The sequence below is a fragment of the Rhinatrema bivittatum genome, chromosome 2, assembly GCF_901001135.1.
Source record: "Rhinatrema bivittatum chromosome 2, aRhiBiv1.1, whole genome shotgun sequence".
In the NCBI taxonomy this organism is placed as follows: domain Eukaryota; kingdom Metazoa; phylum Chordata; class Amphibia; order Gymnophiona; family Rhinatrematidae; genus Rhinatrema; species Rhinatrema bivittatum.
This window is the reverse complement of record NC_042616.1, coordinates 494,479,496-494,506,723: the sequence shown is the minus strand read 5'-3', so window position 1 is coordinate 494,506,723 and position 27,228 is coordinate 494,479,496. Positions and strand designations below refer to the sequence as shown.

Below are 27,228 nucleotides of genomic sequence, written 5' to 3'. Positions count from 1 at the left end.
TCGGAACCGGATTCAGTTCGGATTCCGGTTCCGATTCACATCGTGATTTTTTTTTCGTCCGGCCCGATCGGGTTTTTTTTTATCAGCTGCGCCTGAGCCGATAAACAAAAAACCCACCCTAACCTTTTAAAACTAATCCCTTAGCTTCCCCCACCCCCCCAAAACCTTTTACAGGTACCTGGTGGTCCAGTGGAAGTCCCGGGAGCGATCTCCCGCTCTCGGGCCATCGGCTGCCACTAATAAAAATGGCGCCGATGGCCCTTTGCCCTTACCATGTGATAGGGTATCCGTGCCATTGGCCGGCCCCGTCACATGGTAGGAGCACTGGATGGCCCACGCCATTTTTAAAGATGGCGCCGGCCATCCAGTGCTCCCTCCCTTTTTCATAGGTAGGATTGATGACTGGCAGTTAGTGCTGTTTTGGTATGAGAAACTTACTATATTCTAATTGCAATTCAGTTTACTCATGGCTTTCTGAGGGCCAAGCCCACACACAACACGTATTACAATAGGCCTAATACCATATGGGTTCTAAGTGCCTTTCTTTACTTTTTTGCAAGCTTTTCTGGTTGGCACCATAGCAGTGCATGTAAATATAATATTTGTTGTAAGTGATATTTTTACCTCAGAAGACTTTACTTTGAATGTAGTTTTTCATGTAAAATCTGTTATTAGGAAAGAGCATAGGTAGAAGCGGATTGTCATGTAGAATTGCATTATTTGCCAATGAATACTAGGTCTGCGGGTAAAAAAGCTTTATTAGCCAGTGATGTAGTAATGCAAACAAGGGCAGATATTGTTTTAATTACAGAAATTTGGTTAACTGAAGAATTGGAATATATGTTATCTTATTTGTATCCAGAGGGTTTTAAGATTATGTTACACAATAGGGAGGGAAAACGAGGGGGTGGTGTTGCCATTATTTTTAGAGAAGAGTGCAAAGTAGATCAGGTTAGATTGAGGGAATTGAAAGGATGCGAACATTTGTTAGTTAAGGTGGGTGTGGATTTGGGTATTTTTGTTATTTACTCTCCCCCAGGTTTTTCCTCGGAGAGGATAGAAAATTTGGTGGAATTTATAGGGGAAATAGAAATGTGTTTTAATTAATTAGTGGTAGTGGGAGATTTTAACCTTCATGTGAAGGATGTGAATTGTGTTTCACAGCACAATATTTTCTTTCAAATTTGTCATTTTTTGGTTTGAAATAGTTTGTGGATTTTGTAACCCATAGAGGGGGTCATACCCAGAATCTAGTTTTCTGTTCAGAAGGTTTTGAGTGGGACATTTTGAGTATTGGGGATCGAGAGGTGATCTGGTCTGATTACAGGGTCATTGAACTTGGGCTTCGGATGCCCAGAGCCAGTGATCTGATGAAGTGTGACTGATTGATGGTGAATTTTTTATGTCTATATTGCATTCAACATCATATACACAAGCTGAAAAATAATTTTTTTCAAAATATTTTTGGTAGGAATGTGGTACCTCATATGTCAATTGAGCTTCTCAATATTTATCAGAGAATGCTCACAACGGATGTATCAAACTTGCACAAGTACTATTCACCAGTACGTTTGGTAGCTGTTTGACTAAATCAACCTTGATTTTAATCATTGGTAACCACATTCTGTGATTTGCATTTTTTTCTTCTTTGTATGTTTTTTATATTTTAAGAGACAAGACACTTATCGTTTGCGTAGCGTGGGTGGTGACAGCTTTTTAACAACACCAGCCTGACCCGACACAATGCGTGTTTCGTAGGCTTCTTCAGGGGTAAGACGTTGTTGCGGTGTCTACAATAAAAATCAAACAAAGTTATATCTGACTCATTCAATGGTGAAATCCCAGCAAAAAAATCACCAAACACTAAAGCCGTACATTTATAAAGTCTGTCCCATTTCATTACGCTGTAGCAAGATCTCAGCTTTATTGAAAGCAGGATCCGCCATTATTAAACTGAGCTTTATTTAAAAGGAACATTGAATTCCCAGCAGACCAATGAAAGCGCAAAGGAAAGAATACGTGTCCCAATGAAAAACTAGGAAAGCGATGACCATTCAAAGCTGTCGTTAAGGCCAGCTGGAGCTTCGGTCGCGATCCATCATTGCTCGCGATAGTTGAGATGGCCGCTGATGTCTCCCCTTCTTTCACTTACTGCAACTTGCTCCAATATAGTCCATTGAAGTTGATCAAATGTATGAGAAAATTGAAGACAATGCTTGATGATAGGAGCTTCAATGTTAGCAGTGTTAACTCGGCTCCTGTGTTCACGTAACCTGACTTTCATCTGTCTACTCGTCTGTCCTACATAAAGAGATGGCCGAGTAATACATCACACATTTCACAGTTTCAAATCTTTTATGTCATCATGATTGGAGAGAGGGTTGGTTAGTTTAGGGCATAATGTAGATCAGATGGTCTTAACTTGGAAAGAGTCATTATCTGAGACTTTGGATGAGGTTGTCCCTGTAAAACTGAAGGTGAATAAGATTAGGGTTGTTCCTCCATGGTTTTCTGCTGATTTGAGAAGCCAAAGACAGAGAGATTGTGGGTGAGATTTCATGTATGGGAAGCTATTTATTTATTTATTTGGGCATTTTATATACCATTGCTCCATGTAATGATCACAATGGTCTAAAAAAAATAACATTCATAACTAGAATCAGCAAATAATGAAAGGTTACAGAGGTATTATCCATAAACTGGCATTAATATCTATCAAATGAAATGTTCCAATACATATTTACTAAAGATCTAGGACATATGGCGTGAAGTATAAAGATAAATTAAAGTAACAAATTATAGTGGCATAAAACCTTGAATATGTATTCAAGGAATATTATGAAATCGAAAAAGCGCTATTTTGAAAATGAGATTGAGAAGGCTGAGAACATTCCAAAACAACTGCATAAAACAGTGGAGGCTTTGTTATGTAAGGAGTGTAGATTTATTCCACAAATTCCAGAATACTTAGATGGAAATTGTTTTGTTTGTTGCTTGCAAGAGAAGATTAAGGATTGAAATGTGGAGGAGGAGAAGTTACACTGGAGAATGGGTGATGAAGTACAGGATGAGGGTGGTTGTTGCTTGCATTAAAGGAGTTTGAGGAGATTAGTACCATCAAGTTAAAAAGATTTTAATGGAATGTAGAGTAACTTAGTGTTGGTTTGATCCTTGCCCTTTGTTTGTAATTAAAATATTTGTGGATAATTTTATTCTGTTTTTGATTCAGATTGTAAACACCTCTTTAAAGTAGGATGTACTTCCAGCAAATGTTGTGGAGTGGACCCTTGGGCCGGCTAGGAGATGATGAGAGGCTACTGAGGGGTGGCCCACAGTGGAGTCCGAAACCGGGAGGCGGATCAAGGCCAGGAGACCAACTGGAGCTTCACCATTGGAAGCCCTAGATCCCCTCGGGTGGAGCCCTTGGGGACCCGGGCCCTTGCACTTAGGTGCGGTCTCCTGGTGAAGAAGAGTCCAAAGAGAAGTCTGGGTCAAGGCAGGCGGACAAGAAACATAGTCAAAGAGAGTCCAGAGGTCGTGGCAGGAGGCAGAGAAGCACAATGAGGAAACAGACCAATAGTCGGACAGGCAGCAGAACAGCGAAGGCCAGAGATGGACCAAGGATCAGGACAGGCAGCAGACATGGAGTACCAGAAGCAAGGAACCAGGAAGACAAGCCGAGAGGAAGCTGGGACTGGAGCGAGGACTCGGAAGCAGGAACTGGAGCAGGATCAGGAACAGCAGGATCAGGAACACAGCAACTAGTGATTCAAAAGAGTGAACCTCATTGCAAGGCAAAGCATAGAAGCAGCTGCTGGGTTTAAATACCTAGTAGCATCTGACATCATCCTAGGGGCCATGCCAGGGTTTCCCGCCACGACCCCTTTAAAACCCGAGCCCTTGTATGCACGCGCACCTAAGGGGCGGGGTTTGCAGCAAGAGCTCGGCGGCGTCTCCCTTGTGGAGATTCCGCCACGGAGAGGCCCAGCCATGGCCCGGAGAAGGTCGGAGAACGCTGCGACTCGGCAGGAGCCGACAGCAAGGCAGGTGAGAGCCCGGCAGCGTCCCGCGACCAGCATTCATAAGAGCAAAATTGAAAAGCTCTGTTTTGATACCATTATTAAAAAAGCAATCACTGGATACAGCTAATTATGTGAGTTATCGCCCGGTTGCAAATATTCTTTTTCTATCTAAGGTAATTGAAAAAGTGGTAGCTCAGAAATTCACAGACTATTTGTAGGAAATAAATGGTTTGGATGAATGTCGGTCAGGTTTTAGATGGGGCTATAGTACAGAAACCATTTTAGTGGCAGTGAATGAAGAGGTGTTAGGACTGCCAGATAAGGAGGAATCGGCTTTGATCATTTTGTTAGATTTATCTAGTGCCTTTGATTTAGGGAATCATATGATTTTGGCAGAACGGTGTAGTCAGGTGGGTTTGAGTGGAAAGGTACTGCAGTGGATTCTCTCATTTCTAAGTGAACGTGTGTCTGCAGTAATGGTTAGAGGTGAATTATCCAAAGTTTGTGAAATAGAATGTGGAGTGCCACAAGGCTCCACAATGTCTCCTTTGCTTTTAAATTTGTTTTTAAAACCATTGGGAAGGGTAATCTGAGTTTGGGGTTTTAAGGGGGTTTTTTTATATGCTGATGATATTCTACTGATGGTCTCGTTGGGGAAAGATTGTGGAGTGACTATTTCTAAAGTGAATGATGGTTTGCAGAAGATTTCAAATTATAGAAACATAGAAACATAGAAATGACGGCAGAAGAAGACCAAATGGCCCATCCAGTCTGCCCAGCAAGCTTCACACATTTTTTCTCTCATACTTATCTGTTTCTCTTAGCTCTTGGTTCTATTTCCCTTCCACCCCCACCATTAATGTAGAGAGCAGTGATGGAGCTGCATCCAAGTGAAATATCTAGCTTAGTTAGGGGTAGTAGGGGTAGTAACCTCCGCAATAAGCAAGCTACACCCATGCTTATTTGTTTTACCCAGACTATGTTATACAGCCCTTATTGGTTGTTTTTCTTCTCCCCTGCCGTTGAAGCAAGGAGCTATGCTGGATATGCTTGAAGTATCAGTTTTTTCTTCTCCCATGCTGTTGAAGCAGAGAGCCATGCTGGATATGCATCGAAAGTGAAGTATCAGGCACATTTGGTTTGGGGTAGTAACCGCCGTAACAAGCCAGCTACTCCCCGCTTTGTGAGTGTGAACCCTTTTTTCTTCTCCCCTGCCGTTGAAGCAGAGAGCTCTGCTGGATGTGTATAGTATCAGTTTTTCTTCTCCCCTGCCGTTGAAGCAGAGAACTATGCTGTATATGCATTGAAATTGAAGTATCAGGCTTATTTGGTTTGGGGTAGTAACCGCCGTAACAAGCCAGCTACTCCCCTCTTTGTGAGTGCAAATCCTTTATTCCACATTTCCTCTTGCTGTTGAAGCTAGAACGATGTTGGAGTCACAGTAAGCATGTGTACGTTTATTGAATAAGGGTATTGTCTCCAGGCAGTAGCCATCATTCTGGCGAGTCACCCACTCTTCATTGGCGGCCTCTTGACTTTATGGATCCACAGTGTTTATCCCACGCCCCTTTGAAGTCTTTCACAGTTCTGGTCTTCACCACATCCTCCGGAAGGGCATTCCAGGCATCCACCTGACATTGGTTCTGAATCTTCCTCCCTGGAGCTTCAAATCGTGACCCCTGGTTCTGCTGATTTTTTTCCTATGGAAAAGGTTTGTCATTGTCTTTGTCTGACTACTAACTGTCTGTTGCTCAACACATGAAAAACAGAAATGTTGATAAAAGCCTTTGAGGCTCCACCGATGCCATTGAAAATTAATGTAAACTTGAAGAAAATAGGGTTAGTTGATTAAAAGTACGAGATTTGAGAGTAATTTTAGATTTAGATTTTTCTTTGGAGGTGAGTATCTCGGACATTTTGCGATGCATTTTATAAATTGCATCAGTTCTGCCCATTGTGGTCAGTTTTGAGTAGGGGCTTTTTCCAAAACCTTTTTCAGGCTTATGTCACCCCTTTGCTGAACTATTGCAATGTTATGTTGGTAGGGTTACCAGAAAGTTTACTTCATAGGTTACAAATAGTCCAGAATATGGTGGCTAGAATGATTTTTCATTGTCCAAGAAGGGTGAGTGCGAGACCCTTGCTACTTCACTTACACTGGTTACTGGTGAGAGAGAGAATTAAGTTTAAAATCATGTTGTTAATTTTCAAAGCAGTAAGGGGTGGGGGTGCAGGTTACTTGAGACATTTATTGATGAGGTATATTCCAGCTAGAAACATCAGGTTGGGAGATAAATATTTGTTGCAAATTTCATCTTGGAGAGAGAAGTAGGTAAAGAATTGCAGGTGAATTTTAAGAACATAAGAACATAAGAAATTGCCATGCTGGGTCAGACTAAGGGTCCATCAAGCCCAGCATCCTGTTTCCAACAGAGGCCAAACCAGGCCACAAGAACCTGGCAATTATCCAAACATTAAGAAGATCCCAAGCTACTGATACAATTAATAGCAGAGGCCATTCCCTAAGTCAACTTGATTAATAGCAGTTAATGGACTTCTCCTCCAAGAGCTTATCCAAACCTTTTTCAAACCCAGCTACACTAAGTGCATTAACCACATCCTCTGGCAACAAATTCCAGAGCTTAACTGTACATTGAGTGAAAAAGAATTTTCTCCAATTAGTCTTAAATGTGCTACCTGCTAACCTCATGGAATGCCCCCTAGTCCCTCTATTATCCAAAAGTATGAATAATCGATTCACGTCTACTCATTCATGACCTCTCATGATTTTAAAGGCCTCTATCATATCCCCCCTGACCTCTATCTATCCTCCATGAGCCATCTCTTCTCCAAGCTGAACAGCCCTAACCTCTTTAGCCTTTCCTTAGTGTTTGGGGTACAATTATGGAATTCTGCCTCTAAGGAAGTTTGGAAGGAGATTGATTATATGACTTTCAGGAAGAAAGTGAAAAAGTGGCTTTTCAAATAAAATGGCTAATTTTAAAAGGAACGTGTGTGTACCCATAAAGGCGCATGCAAGAACACGCGTATCATTTGAAATCCCCCTGCTGTGCATATGTCTGCATATATTTATTTATTTATTTATTTAAAAATATTTCTATACCGTCTTTTCAAACTAGTTTGATCAAGACGGTTTACATATTTCGATTATATAGAGCCAGTTAACCAGGAAAAAATAAAAAAATGAAAATAAAAATAAAATAAAATAAAAACATCAGATTTAAAAATATAGATAAGACATAGAAAGAATAAAAATACAATAAATTGTTATAGTCCCTACTCATAAAATAAATATACTAATTTTTAACAAAAATAGTCAAAGATAGAAAGGAGATAATGAATATAAAATATAACTCATATAAACCATTTTCCTTCAAAATGTATAATCGAATGGTAAATTACTACAAAAAATGTGGCTTAGAACATGAAGTAGTCAATTATCAAGATGAGCATATGCAATCTTGAATAAATAAGTTTTAACTGCCTTCTTAAATTCGCTATGACTAATAATTTGCCTTAAGGTGTTAGGGAGAGAATTCCACAACAACGGTCCAGCCACTGAAAAGGCCCTCTCCCTGGTCATATTAAGTCTAGCTATTTTAACTGTAGGAATATCGAGCAAATATTGAGATGTTGATCGAAGGTGTCTCATTGGTTTATACAACCGTAAAGATGTACAAAGCCATGTAGAATCATGGTCATGAATTAATGAATGAATTATAGAGAGAACCTTATATTTTACTCGATATTTAATTGGGAGCCAATGAAGCTTATACAAGATAGGGGAAATATGATGTCTCATAGGTAGTCCTACTAAAAGACGAGCTGCTGAATTCTGTATTTGCTGTAATGGTTTTATCGCAGAGTCTGGAAGACCCAGAAACAAGCTGTTACAGTAATCTAAACCCGAGAACAAAAGAGACTGTAAAACAGTTTGAAAGTCATTTTTGAAGAGTAGAGGTTTTAATCTTTTTAAAGTATGCAGCTTAAAGAATGAATTTTTTACCAGATTGGAAACGTGATAGGATAAGGATAGATTTGTATCCATTTGAATTCCCAAATTGCGGGTAACTTTCTTAACATTGATTATCTCATTGCCCAGAGTGATCGGTGAAGGAGGACCATTTGGAGAGTTATCTAGAACACTCAGAAAAAGAAGTTCTGTTTTTTTTGTATTAAGTTTAAGTCGACTGTGGCATAGCCACTGTTTAATTGTATTAACATACAGGTTGCATAATGAAATAGTGTCAGCCCAGGAAGATTTATAAGGGACATAGATTTGAATATCGTCCGCATAAATCTTAAAATGAACATCTAGTGCAGCTAGAATCTGAATATATAATATATAATATAATATAATATAATATAATATAATATAATATATAATATAATATAATATTAAGAGGTGGCTCGAGTAAATTTCCCATGTGTATTTTTGCTAGGGCTTTAGCGGGTTTTATGCATGTAAGTAGGCAGATTTTAAAACATTCTTGCACAAGGGAAAAAACAGTTTTTCCAATTAGTCCACCAGTTTGTCCAGTTGATATTGAGGTCTTCAAGACCCCTCAGGTTCTTCATCCTGTAAGCCCCCCACTTGACCCCGAACATTCATGTTGTGCTGAAAACCCTAAAACTCAAGATCTCTAGACTTGGTCTTCAACAGGACCTGCAGCAAAGTTACGCGTATAATACCCGGACTTGCACCATGGTCAGCTTTTTTAAAATTTGGAGTTATGTGCATAAGTCTTAGCCACGCCCCAGAACACCCATACCCTGCCCCTTTTCCACACCCTTTATTCTTGATGCACGCATGGATATATATGCACTTACTTCACAGATTCTCAAAATTTGCGTTGCTCATGCACAGCCCTCATACTCGCGTATGTGGCCATTTTGCATGAGCAACGCTTTTATAATCTACCTCATAGTGCATAACAATGGTTGCTGAAAAGAAATGAAATGAAGTATAATCCAAAATAGTGTTTTCAGGAAGAACAGTGTGGTAGTTCAGGAAGTGGGGAGTAGTAGGTTGATATAAGGAATGCAGTTATATTTGTGGGTTGAGGTATTGTAAATGAATGGTTAAAGGGAAGGTTTGAAACCTTATTTGTTTTGTGTGTTTTAAATGATGCATTTTTATGTTTATTTATTTATTTAAAACTTTTCTATACCGACCTTCATAAACATATCAGATTGGTTTATATTGAACTCAGGTAGCTTAAAACGGAAGCAGAGGCAAAGTTACAATAAAACAGGGGTGACTAACTTGGAGGGGGAAGGAATCAGAGATAGGTTGAGATGAGAGTTATAGCAGACGGGGATGACTTGCTCGGAAATCATTGGTTACTTAGAAGGAGAAGGAGGTTAGTTCAACTGTTGATTTCAATATAAAGTGGACTTTTATACAGTGATTATATAACAAAGGGATTATATACAAAGGTTTATACACCAGGCTTGTATGTTGAGGATTATATACATTTTATTTTATATTTTATTTTATATTTTATTGTTGTGAACTGCCTTGATTGGCTATATGAGTATGGTATGTGCAGTATATAAATAATAAATGAAATGAAAGAGGGGACGAAAGGACCTAGCGTTTTGGTTTTTTTGGTGTGTGGGATTAAGAATTACAATATAAATGAAATTAAAGAAAGCTAAATACCATTTTGGGTTGCATCATTCATTTCCAAAACCAATTAATACTAAATCTTTCCAGAATTACACCACAGACACTCCACCAGAAAATGGTCACCGTTTGGCCTTCAGTCTCACTTATTGGGATGTTAAATAAATATCACTCTTTGGGATTAAGGGGTGAAGGATGGTGGTGGGGACAAGGAAAGTTATGTGATTATATGAGGAAGGGGAGGAGGGAAATTTTAGAGAATTTTTCTAGGGGATTGAGGGGGGAGAGGGAGAGGGAAAAAAATGTGATTATGTAGGAGTGGGGGTGGAGATGTTTTTTATTTACTGAATCCCCTGCTTAGAATGTCACTGCATGCCACTGCTGGCTAATAATTATTAATGGACCTGACCTCCATAAACTTGTCCAAGCCTTTTTCAACTAGTAGCCTTGACTACATTCTTGGCAACAAATTCCATAGCTTAAGCTTAATTGTTTTAAATCCACTATTAGTTTAATGGCATGTTCCCTAGTTTTAATACTAATTGAAAGAGTAAATAACTGTTCCCTAATAACTTGTTCCTCATCACGCATAGTTTTATAGACCTCTATCATATCCCCTCTCAGTGATCACTTGTCTAAGCTGAAAGCCCTAACCTGGATAGCCTTTCTTCGTAAGAGAGCCGTTCCACCCCTATATTTATTTATTTAGGTGTTTTGTATACTATTATATGAGAGTAAGATCACAAATGTTTATAAAACCAGCCTTCAAATTCTGGGTCAATATTCATATTCTAAGTCAATACAGCAGCCCATACATATTCTAGGTTATATCCAATTATAATCTAGTTCAACATGGTAGCAAATATGTATTCTAGGTCAACACATCATCATGAAGAACAAGTTAACTAGGGTGCTATGATGATGGATTGTAAACCATAACTTTCATTTCATTGCATTATCCTTCACATAATACTCAGTGGGGCGGATTTTAAAAGCCCTGCTCACGTAAATCCGCCCGGATTTACGTGAGCAGGGCCTTGTGCGCCGGTGCGCCTATGTTCCATAGGCCTGCCGGCGCGTGCAGAGCCCCGGGACTCGCGTAAGTCCCGGGGTTTTTCGAGGGGGGCGTGTCGGGGGCGGGGATGATCGGCGCGGCGTTTTGGGGGCGGGACGTGGCGTTTCGGGGGCGGGCCCGGGGGCGTGGTTTCGGCCCGGGGCGGTCCGGGGGCATGGCCGCGCCCTCCGGAACCGCCCCCAGGTCATGTCTCGGTGCGCTAGCGGCCCGCTGGCGCGCGGGGATTTACTTCTCCCTCCGGGAGGTGTAAATCCCCCGACAAAGGTAGGGGGGGGGGTTTAGATAGGGCCGGGGGGGGTGGGTTAGATAGAGGAAGGGAGGGGAAGGTGAGGGGAGGGCGAAAGCGAGTTCCCTCCGAGGCTGCTCCGATTTCGGAGCGGCCTTGGAGGGAACGGCGGCAGGCTGTGCGGCTCGGCGCGCGCCGGCTACACGAAATCGGCAGCCTTGCGCACGCCGATCCTGGATTTTAGCAGATACGCGCGGCTACGCGCGTATCTACTAAAATCCAGCGTACTTTTGTTTGCGCCTGGTGCGCCAACAAAAGTACGCGAAGGCGCACTTTTTAAAAATCTACCCCAGTATGTTGTCTTGTTATACTTTACATCGCTCAATACTTATTGCTCAGTTTACTAACATAATCCATGTTCTGACAGCAACATTATCGGCATATTGGTATTTTACGTTAGATCATATGCATTTCTGAAGAGCCATGTCTTCAGTTCACAATTAGAAAGCTACCTAGAAGCCAATAATATTCTATACCCAAACCAATTCTATTTTAATTAATTTGCTTATATGCTTTTTCATTGTAAAGTTCTCATTGATCTGAGGGTGTAATTTTAAAATTTCCTAAATCTAGAACTGGCAGTTTGATTATCGTTGAATTTTTTCTTAATCACAAAATTTCAGTTATTTTTTGTGTTTTGTGTTATTTTCAGCTGAGAAAGTTTTTGATGTATTACTTCATGTATATTGACAGAGTCATTGCAGTTTTTTTCAAATGATTTGTCGAATGGAATGTAGAATTGTATGTCATCTGCATATAGGAAGAAGTTGATTCCTAGTTCTGCTAGCAATGTACCTAGAGTCAGTATGTAAATGTTGAATAGTGTAGCCGAGAGTGCTGAACCCTGGGGGACACCTGTATCGATTGTGAAGTTGTCAGATATGTGATTGTCCAGTTTGTCTTGGAATGACCTATCTGTTAGGAAGGAAGAGAACCATTTGATAACATTTCCTTCTACTCCAGTTTTCCTCAACTGATGGCATAGCAGGATATGATCTATGGTGTCATCATTGTCAGACATCCCATAGTACAAAGTTGGTTAAGGAAACGAGAAGGGTTTCTATTGAGCGATCTTTTCTAAATCCGAATTGATTTGGGTATAGGATATTATTGTCTTCTAGGTAGCTTTCTAATTGTGATAACACAGCTTTTTCCAGTATTTTAGTGATGAAAGGCAGGATGGATATTGGTTGATAATTGTCCCAATCATCAATTCTGCCAGTTTTATTTTTTAGGATTGATTTAATCACAGCTTGTTTTGCCCTATCAGGGACCAATCCTTCTGATAGTGAGTGGTTGATCATGGTTGTGATTGTTGGAATGATTACGCTGTGAACTGTTTTCAGGGAACTTGTGGGGATTGGGTCAAATGGGTGGATAGCAGGCTTCGTTTTTGTAATGATTTGGTTAATTTCAAGTTTAGATACTGAGTCGAATGTGTTCCATTTTGCTTGCCTATGTTTTTCTTCAGGTTAATTTAGTGGTAAGCAGGAAGTGAATTGTGTTTTTAACTTATTGATTTTATCTAACAAAGAAGTTGCAAAGTCATTTCAGGAGTTCTTTGAAAAGTTGTGGTTATTTGAGATGGAGGAAGATGGGTCCTTGATTAGATTTTTAACATTTTCGAAGAGTAATTTGGAATTAAATATTACACCATGAATCTATTTAGTGTAAGAGTTTTTTTTCTTTATTGATTTGTTCACAGCATTTTGTTAATATGGATTTGTATTTTTCGAGGGATTTCATAAATTTGCTTTTCCACCATGCTGTTCAGATTTTCTCAGGGTTTGTTGAGTGTGTCTTAGTTCTTCACTAAACCAAGGGTTCTTTTGTTTAGAGGTATTGTGTTCTTTTTGGAATGTTTTTTTCCTGTTCTGGGCATAGGTTATTGGCTATTTCATTGATGATTTATTTCCCAGGAGTCAAAAGCTGAGGAGGCATTATCAAGTTTAAAATCAGTTATTTTATTTTTAATAGTTTCTTCAAGTATTTTTGGTTCTATCTTTTTTTCTGTATGCGAATGATTAATTAATATATGATCTTGTTTGCTGTGTGTTGAGGAGGGTTATTTCTGCTTTTATTAGTTGGTGATCAGACCAAGGCAGTGTGTTGTGGGATGAATTGATTAGTAATTGTGATTGGCGAATATTAGGTCAAGGATCTGTCCTGCTTTATGAGTGGGGTTGGTTACAAATTGTGGCCAACCCATTGCTTCCATAGAATGTAGAAAGATTTCACATGTGTTGGGATTCTGTAAATATCAGTTGGGCCGAAGTGAGAAGTGGTACCACCCACAGGGCCGAAGTGAGAAGTGGTACCACCCACAGGGAGGAGCCCCGTGAGCCTCACTGTCGGGAGGCTAGGGCTCAGCTGGGGTTAGACACGGAAGCAATATAGAGTCTTTATTAAAGAGATAGAAGCACTACCTGTGGAGCGGGGGGTGCCAGAGAGGAGGTCACACAGACCCAGAGACACAGGGTCAATGGAATAGGAAGTGCTCAGAGGGACTACCTCCTTAGCGTTGATAGAGGTCCGTGGAGCAGGTACACCGAAGAGGTCTCTTGTAGAGATGGTAATGGCCCGCGAAGCAGGGTACACCGAAGAGGTCTTGGTAGAGATGTAGTGGCCCGCAGGGTGGGGTACACCAATAGTGTCCTCGGTAGAGATGATAATGACCCATGGAGAGGGGTATGCTGGTGGGGTCCTCTGTAGAGTTGACAGCGGTCCACAGAGTGAAGTGCACAGTTGAGGCCCTTGGTGGAGGTGGCAATGGCCCGCAGAGTGGGTTACATTGGTGAGAGTCCTTGATAGAGCTGGTAGCGGTCCGCAAGGCGGGGTGCGCCTGTCAGGTCCTCGATAGAGTGGTAAGGGTCCGTAGAGCGGGTACCTCTGAAGGAGTCCTCCGTAGAGATGGTAGTGCTCCGCAGAGCGGGGTACACCAGGGAGGCACTTGGTAGAGCAGAAAGTGATCCGCAGGGCACAGTACTCACGAAAGAGCAGTGTTGGTTCCAGGGAAACTCCGGGAAACGGGGCAGGTAGAGTTCCAGGCATCAGGCCCTCCGAGGAGCGGATAGCCAGGACGAGAGAGAAGCCCCCGAGGAGCGGGTACCTGAGATGTCCACGTCGGAACAGAAACTGCAACGCAGGGTTGTCATGAAGCGAGGCGGAATTAGCAAGGATGAGACTCTTTGCCAAATCATCTTTAGGCAGGGCCAGCTGGTTTAAATATCCGAGGGAAATGATGTCATCTGGAGGGGACACCCTCCATGACGTGGTTAAGACTGGCCCATGTGCACACGCACGCGCCTAGAGGGACCTGATGGCAAGATGGCGGTTGGCGGCATCCGTGCCGACCCGGGAGGCCTGAGAGCAGTAGGCAGATCATCGGCAGCTAGCGGAGGCTGCCAATTTACTCCATGGAGTCAGGGAAGCAAAGAAGGAGGTGAGCAGTAGTGGTCGCAGCTGTTTGTGACTGACGGGCGTAACAACATGCTGTGGTTTTAAATATGCTGTCTTACATGAGGGTTAAAGTCCTCTATGATTAGAGTGGATTCAGGTGATGGAAACACTTAGTGAAAATTTTGATTAGAGGTGAGCAGTCTTTTTGGAGCGTTCCAGGTTTTTTTTAGTATTGCCACCTTGTTGATGTTAGTATTGCCACCTCGAAGGGAGGCTTAATCTCAACTTTGTAGGGTTTAAGTTTAAGTTATTTTTTACTGATTATTTATAGACCCCCTCCTTTATATTTGTATCTGGGGAAGTGAAATATATCATGGTTGGAGTGATCAATTTTATTTAAGAGAACGTTGTCATTGTTTTTCAGCCCTGTTTCAGTAATGCAGAAAATAGTTGGTATTAGTTCTTCTAGCAGATCATTTATCAATGGGATTTTCTTTGACAGTGATTGAACATTTAGTAATAGGAGAGTAAACATTAGGCAGGAAGAGATTACAGGAGAGTTGCTACTTAACGTTGGGTAGATCAGCTTTGCACTCTTTCTTTGCTTGTTTTTTGAAGTTCTGTGAAGATATCCATATATCCCTTGTCCTGAGATTGTTTCAATGAGGTGTATTGGCTCCATTATAATAGCTGTTTGGTAAGAGCAGTATTTAAATATTTACTTCAGGTGCCACTTCAGGTGTGCACAAAGGGGCAAGCTCCTTTGTTATGTTCCTTCATGCGTGCGCCTTTGGCACTGCTGACGCAGTTTGGTGGTGCTGTTGGGCAGGCGGTGGGCGGGCAATGGGGCCGAGCAAGAGCATCAGTGCCAGTGAGGAATTCTCACCTCTTTCCATGGGGGAAGGGCACTCCCTGCCCACCTGCCGCGTTACTCCCAGAGCTGGCAGCTGACTTGCAATGCATGGGCTTACCATTTTTTGTTGACTTTCTTTGTATTTATTTATAGGTATTTGACTACCTACCTTTCAAATAACAACAAGATGGTGACACAATAAAAACAATGCCAAAATAATTTGCAATACATAATAAAGTTTACAGTAAGAACAAATATTTCTAACATGATCATTAAAACCATCCAAGTATAAATATATAAATCAAATAAAAAAATGTTAACGTCCCCCTGATACATTTAACATCTGTTTAACTCAATGTGGATTTAAAAGCCTGCTCAAGGAGCCAAACCTTTAAAACTTTACGGAATTGGCAATAATCTTTTTCTAGTTCTCCTATATCTTTTTTGAGATGTAGTGATCAGATCCGAATACAGTTCTCAAGGTGTGCTCAGCTCACACCATGGAGTAATATAGAGGCATTATTATTGTAACGCCCTCTTGGGTTCAGAGTCCCTAATACAGGGTCTACAGCAAAGTCCCAGGGCTTAAATTCACCGTCCTGGCCTTATTTTCTCTCTCTCACACATCAGACTTCCATCGGACTGGGTGCCAGGGTTCCACCAATGGGAAGGAGGTGTAACTTCCAGGGCCTAGGTTCAGTGGTGGGAATCCAACTACTGTCAGAAATCTCAAACACCTTTTCAATCAGAGTTAAGAGGGTACTCACAAAGGAAAATTGTCTCAATAAGTTGAATCACTCAGAGAAACAGCCAACAGTCCAGTGGTGGTGTTCAATAAAAATAGGTTTACTTCAACTGAAAAAAAACAGAATCCATGCCAGAATGGAAAACATTATTAACATAAACAGAAGAATAAGAACTGCTAGGGTTGCAGTTTTTGACCATAGTGTTTCTCCTCATACCTCTTCTCTGATCTGAATCAATATCCAGTATGCCCTCCCCTTGAAGGGTGGAACAATTCTCCTCTTTCACAATCATAAGCAAGAGGCAAAAATGGGAAAACTTTCCTTACAAATTGGGTACAAAAACTTCTTCCAAGCCATTAGTCCCATTCCCCACTGTTAACAGGTCACTGGGCGAGATAACTGGAGAATCCAGTCCCTTCAGTAAGGGTGTACTGACCCCACCATTGGGAACTGGTCAAAAATCACTAGAAACTCCCAGTCTGTCCACAAAACTCTGCAATTGGTGAGCCATGAGGCCTACCAGGAATTCCAGCTCCTCAAAAGAATGCTCAAAATGGTCTCTCCTCGAGAGCTTGATCTGAGCCTGCTTACCCAGTATATAAAGGGCAAGGCCCATCCCAAAAAAGAGGATGATCAAAAGGTAAGGGAGGATTTAAGTGTTGCGTCCGTCGGTCTCAGACGGCTTCGCCCGACATGCCTCACCTCTATTTCAGCCTTCTCCACCAGCCTCGGGAGAATGGCTTCCGTAGTGTCTCCTTGCCGCACCTTCCGGCTTCCCCAGAGTGGCTCTGGCGTGGTGTCCAGCCATGTTAACCTGAGGCCTCCTAGGGCGCGTGCATGCGCACGCCTCACGTCTTGTAGCAGTGTTGGTGCAAACCTCGTGGCGTCCCTCTCGAGAGACGTCACTGCTTCCTTCTTCGAAAGGTTACCCATTTGCTGACTCTCGCTGAGTTAGCAACAGATTGGATTCGCTCCGGTCTGAAGCTGTTCTGCCGCTTCTATTGCTGCTGAAAGCTACCTTCACCCTCCGGGATTCTACTAAACTGGGTACCCGCTCCTCGGGGGCCCTTTGCTTATTTCCAGGTGCCTATCCTAAATACAGGTACTCGCTCCTCGAGGGCCTGTGTGTCTATCCTGGTGCCTGCTACCAATTCTTCTACCTGCTGGAACACTACCTATCAGCTACAGAGAGTGAGTACTACTTCTCCCAGTCTGTCCATCTACAGCTCCTCGCTGTCCATCTGCATCGGGTCCTACACCACCACTGTGGAACGGTTCTCCTTTGCCGAGGGTCACCTATCCTCTCTCTACTGCTCATTGGGAACTCTATCTACTCAGCTACCAGGGAGTGTGTTATAACATCTGCCAGTCTGTCTCTCCTACAGTGCCTTACTGGACATCTGCATCGGGGCCTTACACCACCATTGTGGGATGGGTCTCCTAAATCGAGGATCACAGACTGTTGCTATCTAATCCACTCTTTACTGCTACCTCTGGTGAACCATACAAGCTATATAATAAAGATATATTCTCTGGGGTAGATTTTCAAAGGGTTGCGCGTGTAAGATATGCGCGCAACCCCCGAAAACCTACCCCTGCCTCTCCCTGCACGCGCCGAGCCTATCTTGCATAGACTCGGCGGCGTGTGCAAGCCCCAGGATCCGCATATGTCCCAGGGCTTCGAAAAATGGGCAGTCCAGGGGCGGGGCCGTGGTCCGGGGGCATGTCCGGGGGCGTAGCTGTGGTCTGTGTCGGGGCCTGGCCAGCCAGCACGCACAAGTTACGCCTGCCTTGGGCAGGCGTAACGTTCTCAACAAAGGTAGGGGGGCAATTTAGTTAGGGCTGGGGGGGGTGGGTTAGGTAGGGGAAGGGAGAGGGAGAGGAAGGTGGGGGGGGCTGGAAAAAAAGTTTCCTCTGAGGCCGCTCCGATTTTGGAGGGAACGGAAGCAGGCTGCTCGGCTCAGCGCACGCAGGTTGCACAATTGTGCACCCCCCAGCGCGCACATGTTATAAAATTGGGCATAGATTTGTTCGCGCCAGGTTGCGCGAACAAATCTATGCCCGCACATATGTTTTAAAATCTGCCCCTCTGTGTTTGAGCATCTGAGCTAGCCGGTGCTACAGTCCCCTACGGGGCTCCTCTCCGTGGGAGATACCATCACTGTTGCCCCTGAGAATCCACCAAACACCTCGATATCATAACATCAATTATGCAAAAATCCCAAAAAAGGTGTCACTAGGGAAAAGTTTAGTGAGGGGGAGAAGCCACCGTCACATTATATTCAAAGTTTTGTTTTTTTATTCTTTTCTAACTTGATTTATTAAAGCTTTTCTCTCATTTTGGTATTTATGGGAAAAATGCTTGGTAAATGAGGTCCATCATTTGCTTTTTTGGCCACTGCTGCACACTAAACTGAGGATTTCATTGTATTGTTCACAATTATTCCAAGGTTCTTGGCCAGGGTGGTAATTCCTTATATGAAACCCAGCATTGTGTACAAAGAATAATTTTGTAACAGCCTGTATAAGTTTCACCAATTTTCAAAGCAAACTTACATGTGTAAGTTTATTTTGAAAATTAGTCTGGCAAAACCACCCACACACAGTTACACCTGCTATTTGGAAATGTTAGTTTTGCCATGAAAATTCATCCACAGGAAGGATAATGTTAAAGAACTGTGTGTGAGATTGTGTATATGGCCACACAAAGATCTACCCTAGTAATTTACAACCTACTTATATCATATATGCACAGATTATAAAAAATTTATTTATTTATAGCTTTTATATACCGAGGTTCAATTAACAGGATTAATTATCACTATGGTTTACATTACAACCAGCAAAAAAAAACAACAGTGACACAATCTTGTCTTACATAGAACAGGGTAGAGAAACCTGGATAACATAACTAGGGTGAAAGCAGGTATAGCAACATGGGTAGACATAACTTGGGCAAAAGCTGGGAACTTATATTGGGAGGGACTATGCTAACCTCCTTATGGAGACAGTAACATGATGATACGGACTGAAACCATGGCGGAAAGGAGTGGTTATGGGAAAGCTTGGTCAAATAACAAAGTCTTAAGTCTCTTCTTGAAGGTGATTGGACATTGTTCAAGTCTTAGTTCGGGAGGAAGCAGGTTCCATTGCTTGGGGCCCGAAGCGGACATAGCTCTTTTTCTGAAGGAAGTCTTGATGGTAGGTGCTTGCAGAGTACCTCTCTGGGCTAGTCTTAGAGGACGGGTGTAGGTGTGGAGTTGCAAAGGTATTGTAAGATCCAGTGGTGTGATGTTGTGTATGGCCTTGTGAGTGACTGTTAATAGTTTGTGAAGGATTCTAAACTTAATTGGGAGCCAGTGTAATTTCTTTAAAATTGGAGTAATATGATCCCTCTTGTTGGATTTTGTGAGAATCCTAGCAGTTGCATTCTGTAGCAACTGGAGGGGCTTGAGTGAGATATCAGGCAGGCCGTGAAGAAGTGCATTGCAATAGTCAATTTTTGAGAAAATGATGGATTGTAGGACTGACCTGAAATCGTGGAAATGGAGGAGGGGTCTTAGCCTTTTTAGAACTTGGAGTTTAAAGTAACACTCCTTTACCGTGTTGTTGATGAAGCCTGGGAAGGTCATTTGGCTGTCCACGATTACCCCGAGGTTCCTGACCTTAGGTGAGAATAAGGGCACACTGAAAGTTGCAGGTTGTTTAGCGGTAAGCTACCATCTTGTGTGATAAGTAGGAACTCTGTCTTGTCTGTGTTGAGTAACAAATTGAGCTTTGAGAGGAGGTTGTTAATGTGGATAAGACAGGTGTTCCAATGGAGGATGGTTTTTTGCAGCGAGTCGGTGATTGGTATCAGGATTTGGACATTGTCTGCATATATGTAGTGGGTAAGTTTCAGCTCGGAAAGAAGTTTGCAAAGAGGGAGAAGATAGATGTTGAATAGAGTCGGGGATAACGATGATCCTTGTGGAACTCCTAGGGTAGAGATGAAAGGGGGGGATTCTATGTGGCCTATACATATAGATATGTGCGAATATAGAACAAAATTATAGCTAGATTTATAAAAAAGTGTTACTAAGACATTGATAACGCCCACGATAACAAAAAGGGCCTTGTTTATGAAAATTTTAAAATTATTGCACCAACTTATTGCTTTGCATTGTGTGGTAAACTTAGTGCACTGAGCAATAATCCCTATTTTTTTGCATCTTGTGTTGAGAGAGAGAGTGAGAGAGAGAGAGAGTGTAATGTATGAACAGCACAGTACACCTTGGTGAAGATTTGACATCATTTGGAGTGAGGAAAGTCTAAAAAAGATGAAATTTCTACTATGTTCTTTCACGCTACATGCGAAACTGGTCCCTAAAACCTAAACTATCACTAATATCTGCCTTGACCTATTAGATGGTCCTCCTATAGAGATATAAATAGGTGCGCACAGTGAGGCCCTCCCCAGAGTCTCTCTCTCTCTCTTTCTCAGGCCAGAAATGCCCAAAATGCAATTCCAAAAATATATTGCGAATTGTGTTATGGCCATTTTGGGCATATCGCACAGCCTAACACCAGGAAAAGAAGTGTAGTTATTTTCAGTGTTAAAGCTGTGTGATAATAACTGATAAATCCTGCCCAAACACCTCCCTGATCCTGCCTCTCCAAAAAGTTTGCATTCGCGTTATGAACAATAATGTATGTGTTATCGTGTGCGTTAACACCATAATGCATTTTGATGAATGACCTGGTTAGCTAGATAAGTCTCATAAAGTGCTATTTATCTGGCTAAATAAGATAGCTTAATAAAGCTTAAAAGTTAAGTGCTGCTGACCTGCTGAATGCGTGCATGACGCAAGAAATGTACATATTATACACATGGATAATTTACATGTGAAAATTTACATGTGTAGGTCAGCAAATTTTCTAACGTGCTTATCAAGGACATGATCAGTTTTACAAATTAGTCCACCATTTTTCCCAGTCCTTCTCCAGGTTATCAAGACTCTACTGGCTCTTGGCCTGAACTCCCCCAGTTCATCCAGACCTCCCACCCAGCTACTAATTCAGTAAAAAAACCTGATGAATAAGAACATAAGAACATGCCATACTAGGTCAGACCAAGGGTCCATCAAGCCCAGCATCCTGTTTCCAACAGTGGCCAATCCAGCCTATAAGTACCCAAAAATTAAGTCTATCTCATGCTACTGATGCTAGTAATAGCAGTGGCTATTTTCTAAGTAAAAGCAGGTAATGGACTTCTCCTCCAAGAACTTATCCAAACCTTTTTTAAACCCAGCTACACTAACTGCATTGAGCACATCCCCTGGCAACAAATTCCACAGTTTAATTGTGCGTTGAGTGAAAAAGAACTTTCTCCGATTAGTTTTAAATGTGCCACATGCTAACTTCATGGAGTTCCCACTAAGCCTTCTATTATCCGAAAGAGTAAATTTACCCGTTCTAGTATCTCGACTAAACAACCCAAAAATGATGAGCATTTATTTTTAATCAATAAGAATGGGCAGGGATCCAAAGAGCTAAGTTTGACTTTTAGCTGTGAGATAATTTCTTCTAATCCTGAAGAGCTCAACAAAACAATCCAGCCCATAGATTTTCATCTGAAGACTGTTGCAAAACGCAACTCGTAGTGACCTGAGTGTTAATAACTTGGGCACACAGATTGTGGATTTTATCATAGTATAAATTTTCCAATACTGTATACCTAGGTTTAATGCTTCCAGTGTATTTTGTTTGATGGCATACCCGCTTTAACCAAAGAAAACAATTCTAGACTCTCTTAATGATTTAGCAAAATATTCCCTCTTAGTTCGATTAAATGCTAATCTATATTCAGCTAAAATTTTCCTATAGTCACCCTTATCGACTATGAGGTGAATTTTAAAAGCCCGTTGCGTGCATCAATTGCGGGATGCACACACAAGTTGGGCTGGAATTTTTGGCTTGGGATCACTCACCCAAACCAAAAATATAAATAGGTGCTTTCACTTTCAAGAAAATGTGAGAATCTATTTATATTTGCAGTTTGGAGTAGTAGTCAGAGAGCCTGATGAGTTCTGATGAGCCTTTGCAATGTCTCTGCTATGTATCAAATTTAGTTATCTGGCAAGTTGCATATCTCCCAAGCACATGGATACCTCCATCCCCCTTAGAAAATACAGTATTGGCCCAAATATGAGATGGCCTGAATATAAGATGATCACTTTATTTTTGGGTCAATGTGTTATAAACTCTTTGGTGCAGCCTATAGCAATGGACCTAGACCTCCAGCTCTTTTCCTGTCAGGCCTGGTGGGGCTCTGCTTTCTCTTCCCTGATGGTTCCTTCCCTACTGAGCCTGGAGGAATGCTGCTGCCTCCTTCCCCTACTGGAGCCATTGTAACGCCACCATGACCATCCTTCTGGGCTTTACGGGATGCCGATGCTTCCTTCCCTACTATGCTCCGAATATAAGATGAGGTAAGGTTTGGAAACAAAGTTTTTTTAAATGCCAGTATCCTATATTCAGACAAGTATGGTAGTCACCGACTAATAATCCGCTTTGTTTCCTTACAGGAATAGTGGGTGATCTCTGTTGAAAGTGGTAACAAGCTGAAGCAATATTTACTGCCAGAGGGGACCAATAGGCAGCTCCCCTCGCTGCACTGCAGTCGGTTCTTCCATTCTAATTGGCTAAGATCCTGAACCTTAGAGGTCACTATATACAATACATCATGCACGCTCAAAAGGAGAAAAATATCTAAGCAAATCAATAACAAGCGATCTGATCTATCGCTCATAAAAGACAAATATGTTTCATACCTAGTAAGTTATTCTGGTTATAAGAGGTGAGATCTTACTTTTAATGTGGGGGAAAAGACTGGTAATGATTTCAGACCCTCACTCTATTTAAAATAATCGATCACTTCTTATATAGCGGTTCTGTCCTTTGCAAAAAAAAAAATACTAGCACTAGAAATACAGAGGGGCAACTTTCCATTTCCACACGGAGTTTGCGAGCCATACTTTGTGCCTGCAGAGAATGCAGGCTCGCCGCCGTTAAACAGCAAGCAGAGAATGCAGGGACTTTGGTGCTCGTGTCCTTTGTACCTGCTTTGAAATCTCCGCGCATACTTTTCACTCACCAACCAGACTCTGCCCCGTTTTGCACTGGGGGGAGGGAGGGCAGTTTTCAAAAGGACTTTCTACGCAAGAAAAATGAGTTTACCTGTATAAAAAGTTTTAAATATCAGCCCCCAATAGGCAGAGATTTTACTGCTGCAGTAAAATAATCAGCCATGCCTTGCGGTGAGAAAAAAAACGGCTTATGTTAAGTGAATTCTTATATAATCATATCTGGATTAATGCAAAGGGTTAGAATCATGGCTGCGAATACAAAATTAAAACGCTGAATCACTAACTCTTCCTTCTTCATTGCTCAAATGGAGTAAAGTCCACATTAAATAGAAGACCTCTTAACTTATAACCACAATAGCTTACTACAAACAATGAGACATTCTGGTCTTATAGAAAAGAGCATATATCTTTTATATAATCTTATATGTAATTTAATTTATGACCTTTTTAACTAGGGTGGCCCTCAGCTGTGCCATTACCTCCTGTATGCAAATCATTTCATGCCTGAGGGGATCCAGCAGCAGGCATCTACACACTGAGTGGGTTCTGTCTTCTGATCTTCCTCGACAGGGACCTGTAACCCTCAGTTGTAGGACCCGGGTGGTAGCAGCCAGGGTCAGGATATTCATCTGAATAAAAGCAGAGGAAGATCTAAGAGAATAGGTAGTTTTGGTGATGAACATTTGCATAGGACTGAAATATTGGTAAAACATATAAATTTCTCTTTTCCTCTCATTTTGGTGTGCTGACTCTTCTTTTCATTTACATATTGTTACTACAACTTAGAGGTGTTAGTATGCTCATGTGCTTACATTGTGGTGTGTTTGTTAGTTTGCATGAAAGAAAATGGAACTATATTGATTTCAGCCTTCTCCGTGTCAGCTGTTTATTGCTTTTCTTACCCCATTCTGTAAAAAGCCTGCATTAACAGTCTAAGAGAGTCAGAAAAGATCTGTTATTGTGTCCCTAGAGGAAAATTTATTATTTATTTATTTAACAGTTTTTTATACCGACCTTCATAGTAAATAACCATATCGGATCGGTTTACATTTAACAAGGGTAAACTGAGGTAACAATTCTGGTAAACAATAGATAACAATGGAAAAAGGAATAAGTCAAAGTTACAATCAACAAGGAATAGAATAAACTTGGAAGCTTAAAAACAAGCTGGAAGGAAGATAAAGGCAGGTAGAATAAAGTGTTAAAAAGAAAAATGGTGTTCTCTGTTCACTGAAAATGGGATTACACAGAGATTATTTTCAAAGGATCATTCAATAAAAACTGCTAGTTTGACTTTATCATTACAGGAAGACAGAGGGGACCTACTGAAGGAAGATAACATCACATTTCCAGAGGACCAGCATTTTGTAGAGGAAGAAAATTCAGTGGAGGAGAACGAAACACATGGTATGCATTTGTGTGGAAATTGTCTGAAAAACAGTATTAGAAGGAGTTATCACCTATAAGATATATTAAAGCTGTAGTTTTTAACAGCAGCAAAAGTTTGTTTTGCCTATCAAGCCAAAGCAGATGAAATAGCATGAGATGAAAATGGATAGAAGCCTGGATGTGTCAACAGGCACACTAGGCCTGTGCCTAGGATGGAAAAAATCTGGGTGCAGTGGGATGGCTGAAGATTTGCAGCCTTCAAGCTGTGCTGAACTCAGCAGGTAACATCTCTCTGCTGCTTGATCCAGCACCTCCCATCCCTAGCAAGGTGCAGGGAACAGGACTGGTGGGGGAGTGAGCCTGGAACATACACAGTAGAGTAGAGCAAAGAAGAACCACTCTGCTCCCTAATCCAGCCCTTTCCCTCCTGCCGTTCAGGGACAGGAGGAGAGAGGGGTTGAGCCTGGGGCAGATAGAGCAAAGAGGAATCATTTTAGGGAGGTTAGTAGAGGATGCGTGGGGGATCGTTGGCGGTGAGGGGGGAGAGGCTGGCGGCTGAAAGGGATCAGTTGGAGAGCATGTGTCGTTTGTGTGAATGAGAGGGGAGTGGAGGCGAGGACAGTATTTGTGTGTGTGTGAGAAAGAAAGGATTGGTGTTTCGTCTGTGTGTGTGTGTGTGTGTGTGTATATATGTCAGACTGAATGGGAAGTTAGAGACAGGATACAAGGGGGAGCAGGATGCATGGTGGGGATTTCTGCTTCCTATCCCCTGCCCTCACTGCAATGCAGATCCTCTCTCCCTTGATCTCGGAATCTGTCCCTCAGATCCTGGAATCTCCCTTCCTTCCTATGTCTCCCTGCTCCCCCCAGATCCTGGAACCCACTCCCCATCTCATCCCCCATTTAGATTCCTGATCTCCCCCTTTCCTTGATCTTCCCCATCCCCAGTTCTCTTTCCTTCTCACACTCCTCCTTCTATCCCCAGTCCTTCCCAGAAATATTTGGCAATTTGCTTCAGATTTTTTTAAATTTTTGCCGCAGGACCTAAGCTTGCTATACCTTAGACTTTCCAATTCCTATTGTCTGATCTTTGGGGAGCGGAGTGGAGGAGGACGCAACAGCGCCAACAGTGCTAATGGCAGCAAAAATCCTAAATCCATCATTGATGTTATCTAGAAATTGTAGGAAATGCAAAATGTTTTGGGAAAGGAGATAGGGAAGAGAATGAAGATGAATTCTTTATTGTTTGCAATCCAAGAATATTCTTGAATTAACAAAATACAAATATTTCTCCATTGACAAGCAGGCAGTAGTCAGCTACACAAATGGAGACTCCCAAGCTAAGCATCGCAAATGATCTGTTCTTATTTGGACCAAGTTCCTTGAGAACAGAGTATGTCAAAGTGTGTTTTCCACACTTGACTGGATGTATGGAAAAAATGCCCATATAGGAGATTGGATGGTTGAATCCACCATTATAATGACCACAGAAACGGAAGGGACAGCAGTATCTTCTGAGATAGTGGTTGGGAGTGCTGAGTACATTGGAGTCTTAGGTGCCATTGGGTTGTCTCATATGCAGACATGCAAAGGATGTATTCCTCTTCATCTAACCAGACCAGTCCAGATGCATGAGTTTTGCTCTTCAGCTAGCTGATGGAGACCAAAAACAACAGGTTTCATAACATCACCCATTACAGAGTCCCATGCTGCACTCAGCCTGCCAGTATTCTCTATCTCCAGCAGATAGTAGGCAAACATACTGTGTTGTGACTGAGGCCTAGTGTAGGCTAGGTGAAGAAGAGCCTGGTATGGATTTGGCTGCTCCTAGGGTGGTAGTCTCTGGATTTCCTCCCCTGGTTGAGCATAGCCTTTCGACCAGGGAGCTTTAAGTGCTTGGAAATGGGCTTTTTCCAGCTTGGCTATGAAATTTTCCTCCTCCTTCCTGCTTCTAATTTCTCTGTAATTTTCTATGGCTTTCCATCTCTGAAGGTAACACAAAAAAAAAAGAAGAAGAGGCAATTAAGGTTTCCTCCTTTATTCTCATCTTTTTCCCTCCCTGTTCTGCTGCTCTGTCCTTGTACCAGGTTAATATAATGTGAAAAAAAATTTAAAAAAAGAGAAGCGAGAATCAGAAAGAAGAAGCTGCGCAGCAGCTCCAGGACAAGGCAGGCCAAGGTATTTGCCGGTCAGTTGTTTTGTGCTGCAGTTCAAGAGGAATTTGCCTCCTGAGATGGGGATGAGATGGCGCCCGGCTGCCCCCTCCCTTTTCCACACACACACCCATACATGCATACACACACACATATGCACTCATTCACTTCTCTCCCTCTTCCATACACACTTGCACTCTCATTGTCTCTTTTCACCTCGATTCTCATTAGCCACAGGAGCTTCCTCTTTCCCCAGGCCCGCTCTGTTTTATTTTCGGTGCGCGGCCCAACGCTGTTGCTCCTCCTCCTGCGTCTTCAGTTTCTTGTTTCCCGCGGAGGAGGACGACGCTCCTGCTCGTCTTTCTTGCCGCGCAGCACCGGGCTTCGCGTTTTCTTCTGGGGGCACAGGTGCTGATGCTCCTTCTTCTTTGAGCGCGCGCTGCTCCAGGCCCTTTCTCTTCGGCCTTCTGCAACAGGGCACCCAGAGTTTTCGGGTGTTGGCCCGGAGACCCAGCAATTCGTTCAGAA

At 42.1% G+C, this 27,228-nt stretch overlaps 1 protein-coding gene across 1 annotated transcript in view; it reads left to right on the top strand.

The window, feature by feature from the left end:
* CAGE1 (cancer antigen 1) overlaps positions 1-27,228 on the top strand; it is a 176,909-nt gene that overhangs the window by 41,206 nt on the left and 108,475 nt on the right. The window contains exon 5 of the mRNA XM_029590619.1: positions 24,466-24,565. Within this exon, the coding sequence (XP_029446479.1) occupies positions 24,466-24,565 (100 nt within the window). The remainder of the gene's footprint in view (positions 1-24,465; positions 24,566-27,228) is intronic.